This window comes from Sinocyclocheilus grahami, unplaced genomic scaffold (assembly GCF_001515645.1).
Source record: "Sinocyclocheilus grahami isolate Dianchi unplaced genomic scaffold, SAMN03320097.WGS_v1.1 scaffold426.1, whole genome shotgun sequence".
NCBI classification, from domain to species: Eukaryota; Metazoa; Chordata; class Actinopteri; order Cypriniformes; family Cyprinidae; genus Sinocyclocheilus; species Sinocyclocheilus grahami.
Window position 1 is genome coordinate 836,252 of NW_015505605.1, and position 7,576 is coordinate 843,827.

General features: G+C 35.9%; 1 protein-coding gene across 1 annotated transcript in view; it reads left to right on the forward strand.

Moving 5' to 3' along the window:
• LOC107551499 (contactin-3-like) overlaps positions 1 to 7,576 on the forward strand; it is a 105,077-nt gene that overhangs the window by 18,762 nt on the left and 78,739 nt on the right. Inside the window, exon 3 of the mRNA XM_016233116.1 lies at positions 1,231 to 1,360. Within this exon, the coding sequence (XP_016088602.1) occupies positions 1,231 to 1,360 (130 nt within the window). The remainder of the gene's footprint in view (positions 1 to 1,230; positions 1,361 to 7,576) is intronic.

Genomic DNA, 7,576 nt, shown 5'->3' on the forward strand with positions numbered 1-7,576 from the left:
CAACATAACCAATGTGACCACCTGCTTGCACAGGGAGCGTGCTGGGGACTATTTTCAGGCGCTGTGTAATATCATTGCGCCTGCTGCACCCATGGTTCCTTGATTATTACGCCAGGATGAGAGTATAGTTCCTAGCCATATCGGCCAAGAAAATCGCAACTTTTCATTTTCCGTCGGTCTTAGTACACGATGTAACTACAGAAGAGTCAAGTTTTAAATAGGAAAAATATCGAAACTCTTTGGTCATTTTTGAGCGAGATGCTAACGGTCTAATCAGATTCAATGATCTATGCTAAGCTACAGCTAAAAGTGCTACCACCAGACCCAGAGATCGGCTGAATGGATTTGAAAACGGTAAAACTCAACTGTTTAACTCTAGGGGAGTTGGAAAATGAGCTTATTTTCAAAAATAGTGGAGTGTTCTTTTAACACCGTACCAAGTAGATTAATAGTGAATATGCGTTGCCTATTATAAAGTGTTATCGAATTTTATTTTGTTAAGGTCAAATAAGCTGACTTTAAAGCTGAAGTGTGTCATTTTTTCTTTTTACTAGTGTAAGCGTAACATAAAAGAATTGCAAAAATTATTAATTTGCAACCAGGTTTCTTTTCTTTCATCTATGCTTCTCTATTGTGATGTATATCCAACGAAACCGCTTTTTGAATGAGATAAAAATGGGGCTTGATTTTGTCCATTGGGAACTGACTGGATCATTGTCATCCTCTTAATGGTGCACTTGTCATCAGAGAAGAGAGGAGGACAGGAAGTTTTTGATTAAATGTTATGAAAAAATTAAAAAATAATAATGAATACCAAGATAAATCATTTATAATAAACCCTGTAATTTTCCATAACAATAAGACTAGTCAATCTTGAATTCATGGTGACTTTAAACCCATCAGCCTTTGGTCGAACAAATTAGTCAGGCATTATTCCCGCCGCTAAACTAACACCATTGGCTGAGTCGGTGTCACTGTCTCTGGCTGCTTAGGATACTCAAACAAACAGATCAATGGTTTAATAGCACCACAAAGCTGTAGTGTTTACATCTTTGAAGGAGTAAACCTACAGTATGGCTTACATTATAATTGTCTCTCCTTAGTAAAAGAACAGGTATGGTTCTGCTATTTATTGGGTCAACTATTGCATAAAAGAAAAAATGACACACTTCAGGTTAAACTGTGCATTAAGATACAAATATGTAATTGCATTCTGTCATTTGCTCTCAGAATGTGTGGATTATAAGTCTTTCAATGGGCCGAAATGGCGAATGGAGCCTAGTGATCTGACAGTGGGCTCACTAGAGGAAGAGGCAACACTGGCCTGTGACGCAAAGGGCATTCCTTCCCCTCAGTACAGGTACGTTTGCATTTCCTGCTTCTATTTTTCTCTCTCTTTAATCTAGTTAGCTTCATAATGCCTTCACAGGAGCTTACAAATAGTGTTTGTTTGCTGTTATCAATATTGCTAACAATTCCATGCTCTAATAAATATAAAACTACACAACATGTAAAATATTCAATTTTTTTAGTTTTTAGTTTTGTGTCAGTACTTTCTGGTTTTACTTTCTATAATTGACTGTTATAATCTTTTAGAATGTCTTTTAAGTGATTTTTTTAATGGCGCTTGTTGCATTATTATATTAGCTTCTCTGTGAAGAAATGACATAGACGCTGCTTTAGAATTTGGCCAAACGAAGATATCTGGAAGAAAAAATAAATAAGTGCTGCATACCATTTGGAACGGTCTTCGCATCTAAAGCGTGCTTGTAACGCCTTAATGCTGCCTCACAAGGTTTTGAGACATTTTTCTTCCTCTCAGTAATTTGAAAGATTCTGCAACACCAATCATGCATGATGTTATGTTTATTCATGCAGTACTGTATGATATTATTAGAATTTAATGACCAAGATGTACAGAATTCACAACTTTTACTCCCTCGCAATGGTGAGAGTTGCCCGTGACAACAAAATGATCTTTCTTTTGGGTATGTCTCAACAGTCCATTAATTTTTGCTGTATGTTCAGATTAGATATATGCCAGGGCACAGCGTGTCACATTTTGACATCTGCATTATCTGATGGCAATGGTTAGTCAGGAATGTTCCTGTAATTTAATGGATTATGGATTTCACATCTCAAGGCTGTACCTCATAGTGTCTTCCTGGGCTTCATCTCAACAGATGAGCCATAAAACTGCAATATTTATACAGGCTTCACGCTGGCAGGGCTCAAGGAATGCATTGACACATGCACATCAATTAAACATGTGGCACATGTTATGTGCCATGCATCATGCATTTTAAACCAAGCTAGATCTCTCAAATGCAATGTGTACATCTTTTATTCAAAAGTGTGTTTTGAATACTGGGTTGAAACATGCTTACTGTTTGCAGTCTGTTTCAAAAAGTCTGAAAATAGCTGATCAGAAATGTTTTTCGCTTAGAGAATTTCTTATGCCCTTCTCAACACTGACAGTGTTTTTGAGGTCACCAGGTTGCTGTACTGTTCTTCGCTAGTAGGCATTACTGTCTCTTCAAAACCAGACAGGATGCAATAAGATTCCAGCGGCAAGCAATGTTTATGTCCGTACCAGACACGACACAGCTACAGGATGCAACAAAATCAATCACTAATCAGAGCCAGTCAGAAGAGAGTGTGGGTGGGCTCTCTGCCAGCGCACTGCTGTCTCACACTCACAACGAAATGGAAGTAAATAATTAAACTACATACAAATTCAAAACACAGTGATTGATACAATATTTCCTAAAATTGTCTTAATTTATTTTCATGATATCTGGTAAATCATGATTTGTTACGTTCTTTATGGCTATTAAAGTCATGCACAATGATATTCAAACTAAAATGAAAGTATTTTAATATTACACAAAATGCAGTCAGCTGTCAGCCGTGATGTTGCAGAAATAGAAAGCGTTCCAGAAACAGATTCTCCTGGTGCTTGTCACAAATAGCCAACTTGGCTGATTAGGATTTTTATCACGTCTTGTGGCATCAGTTGTCCAGTTAGGACTTGGTGTTAATAATGTTGGTGGTCTGTGTAAAATCTCACAAATTAGATGTATTGTTGGTAAAAAAATAAAAATAAATAAATAATAATAATAATTTGTACATTTTTTCATTCAGTACCTTTTACAGCTTAACTAATTATTGAAAGCATTGATTTTTTTTTCAAGAAATAAGCATTTTCTTTCCTTTTCCTTTATTCATTTAAAGTACTAAATGAAACTGTTAAGGAAATGGAATCATTAAGAGGAATCAAAATCATTAATATTAACATCCTGATCACATGATCTCCATGGTCTTTGCTCCTGTTGCTCACTATTCATTTGCATACAGTGAAACATCTTAGCTTTGTTGAATTGCAGACTTATGTCACCAGAAAACAGCAACTCTCATTGAAAATCATTGATCTCATCTCTTTTCCTCACTGCAGATTGCTGTGCATGACATATAGCCTACAGCGATTTATTTGGACTTAGACCCTGTTTCTTGCATTGGGTTGTGTTTTTGTCGATCACAAAGTGACAATGCTAAATACAGTTGTAAATGGGGTCTGAAATATTGTGAGCTTGTCCACATTCGACCATTTCTAAAATGCATTTGACTGTATTGCTTTCATAAACATTAATGTGGTCAAATGCATTTGAACAGGCACAAAAGAGTGCTTCCTCTATGCCTACTGATCTGATTCTTAAACATTATGGGATGTGTTGTTGAAGCATTCTAGCCAGATGGGATTTAAACTTTGCCAGCTGAAATCTTAAGTTTGGTTTGAAATGTTAAAAGCCTACCCAGGCTCATTGGAAATATGTGCCTCTGCCTACATTACTGCAAAATTCGAAATACATATTATATGTACAAATAACTGCAGTTTTCAGTTTAAATGAATCCTTTTTACACAAAGTATGATTTACAGGGCCAGAGTTTAGACTAAAAAAGCCTAAATTTCACACAATTCCTTGCACAATATTATGATTTCAAAACTGTTTTAACATGCTGCGAGATCAGAAAACTGATACATTTATATCACTTTTGCTTTCATTAACAATATAGGTTTAAGGCTGGGTTTGGTGTAAGGTGTGTGTGATTTTCCAACACGATAGAGCATTAAACTTTTAGCAACACTCCTCAGACATTTGAATTCTGAACCGCCATAATACGTACCCGAAGCAACGTAATTAACGTAGAATGCAGCAATACATTCCTGTACCAACGTAATAAAAACACGGCCACACTCACATATTGAATGCGAGTTTTAGCACCACTCACTGGATATTTCACTTTGAAACTTAGGTACAAAATATCGGTGTTGCAGAGACATCGCCACAAGCATGTATTTCCAATGAGCCTGGGTTGGAAAAGCACAATGTTCTCTTACCATTCCTGATTACCCGGCATAGTTTTGCAGCTATCAGAGCAGAAACGAAAGCTGCTGCTCTCCGTATCATTTTCCATTGTCTCCTTTTACATTCATAAGTAAATTGCGCAAGCTTATTTCACAGCATTAGACTGAGAGATCAGAAAAATCCCATATACACCCTCCCCTCAAAGAAATCAGGAAAGTGGTCGAAAGTGGACAAAAGAGATGGATGAAAAAGCCAGGGGTGAATGGGAATGTGTCCCCCATGTCTACACGTGATTCAATCTACCAAAACACATCTTGATACCAGGTGTAAACTGGAAGTTAGACACAGACATTCTAAAGACACAAATCTTTAATCGCCATCCAGAGTGGTTACTGTGCTCATCTCAGTTAAGGAACAGATTTCCTCCCACGATTGAAAGTGCATGGGTGATGTTTAGCCTTACTGTACTCTTTACAGGCCTGTGCGTTCCTCATTTTCTTCTAATCATCTTTTTGCTCTTTCTCTTGCTGTGCTGCACATCATGCAGAGCACTGCCTGAGCCTTAACCTGCACACCTCTCTTGATGTGCAAATAGGGCTGAAGGGCTTCTTCTCTGGCTCCTTCCTGCTATTAAGCAGGGAAGCTGAGTTGTCAGCTCTCTAGAATAAATTGCCTGGCTACAACTGTGAGGTTCATAAAAACTGAAGGTACAGTAGATGCAATTTTAAATTACTCTTTCCGGCCGGTTCTTGAACATTGCAGCACTTGCTCCCTTAACTGTCAAAATATGATTTTTACCACCCAAGTTTCCTGACACCCAGGCAAAAAAATATTGACGAAACAACTCCAAAGAATAAAGATTTGACAAACTTGATCAAATCCAAGCGCTTACTGGCACCATGAGATATCAACAATGAATTGCCAAAAAGACTTGATTTAATCCGTATAAATTCTTCAGTGAAGTGTGATTGCAGACAAAAATATATTTTTGAAGTGAGTCAGTCTGCAAAGTTTAAATGAAGCGCATGCAAAAATGATTTGTGCAAACGACAAGATAATTGCTCGAAAGAATACGTCAAACCCTGAATTCAAAATATCCAGTCTTTTAAAGTTATATTAGAAATCCCAAACTCCTGTCCTGCTGCAGCTTGCATGAGAAATGAGTTTCCTTAATAGATGCATCTTTCCTCAGTGAATACAAATACATCTAAATGCTGCAAGAAAGACCAAATGATGGTTTTGACTTCAAGCATGAAGAACAAAAGTCCTTGTGCACCATTTTGGCAGACTTATTACATTTTGTGAATAATAGGGCTAGGTGATATAGCTTACTAAAAAATATATATTGTATAGTTTGGACAGTCTTCATGATGTATTTGGATTAGAGGAGCCATAATTTCTGCCAAACAGCATAGGTGTCATTTACTGTCCAAACATTTTTCACTTTTCACTCCATTTTTTGAAATGACTTGTGGCAGTAATGTTTCAAATAAAGAGGAAGCATCTTTAGTTGTTGAGCAGAATTTTTGCATTTTTTGTTAGTGCTTGTGATGATTGGCAATGGTGCTGGAATATTTTGCTGGGTGCTCCTTGTGGTTCATTGGTGACAGAAAGTGACAACGTTTTCACTTGCACACAACCATGCACCCTATTTTATATTGCTTATTTTTGACCACAAATTATTTAAGGGAAATTGCAAAACTAAATACAAACAAAACTTCTGATATGCATCCATTGATAAACAGCTACAAAGTCAGTTTATTAGGATGGGTTACAACTTGGATTCCAAATTCATACTTAAAGCTAAAACAACAAGTGACAATTTGTGTAGTAATGCTATATTATCTACTGTACTGTAGGTCAGTTAAGGCCCGTTCAAGACAACAACTTTCAAGTTGTATGCTAATTATTTTCATTTCTGTGAGAATAGGGAAGTCCATATCTGTTTTGTTTTGTGGTTTTGTATGATAAAAAAAACATTGACAGCCAATCTGAATTAACCTGACTTTCAAGCATTGAATGAAGTCTTTATCTCTGTCTTTTTCTGTCAAGTCTCTAGCAAAAAGTGTTGACGTGCTTAAAGTGACAGCACCCTAATATTCCTGTTGCCGCCAGTGTCATTAATGTTAATCAAACAAAAAAACTGAAAATTGCTCACTGCTCTTGACTGAATTTTTTTTTTATTAAGAATCGTTATTCTGTTTTAATTTTACATTTAATTTTTTAATTTCCGTAATATTTCTTATTATGTTGAACCTTCTGTACCTGAAAAAACTTGTATCTTAGTTCTGTTATATTTGTCCTATTAGCTGTAATTTGCTACTTTGTTCTAGTTTTTAATAACAAAAATATATAACTATTTTGTGATATATATCCTTGTTGTAAAATACATTTATCGTGTCATGAAATAAGATTTTGGTCATATCAGCCAATTGTTACAGTTATTTTTATTTGTGTAAATGTGTCTTTAGTCTGATTAAATTGTTTACATGAATTTTAAAAAGACAAATTGTTATAGTTTGACTCAAATCAAATGAAAGAATATGTAGAAATGTGACGTAATCAATTAAAAAAAATTCTGTTATATGCGCTAATATAACACTATAATACACAGCAGTATGAACTAGGCAAGGCAAGGCAAGTTTATTTATATAGCACATGTCGTACACAATGGTAATTCACAGTGCTTTACATAAAAAGAAAGTAAAGTAATCATAAAAAAAATAATATTAATCACAAAAATAAAACAAGGAATTTAAAAACGTTGAAGATGATTTAAAAATGGATTTAAAATGAATTTAAGACAGTTAAAAATAGAAAATGATTAAACGCTGAACAAAATTATAAATGCAAAATTTTTGTTTTTGCCCCCATTTTTCATGAGCTGAACTCAAAGATCTAAGACTTTTTCTATGTACACAAAAGGACTATTTCTCTCAAATATTGTTCACAAATCTGTCTAAATCTGTGTTAGTGAGCACTTCTCCTTTGCCGAGATGATCCATCCACCTCACAGGAGTGGCAGATGCTGATTAGACAGCATGATTATTGCACAGGTGTGCCTTAGGCTGGCCACAATAAAAGGCCACTCTAAAATGTGCAGTTTTATCACACAGCACAATGCCACAGATGTCGCAAGTTTTGAGGGAGCGTGCAATTGGCATGCTGACTGCAGGAATGTCCACCAGAGCTGTTGCCCGTGAATTGAA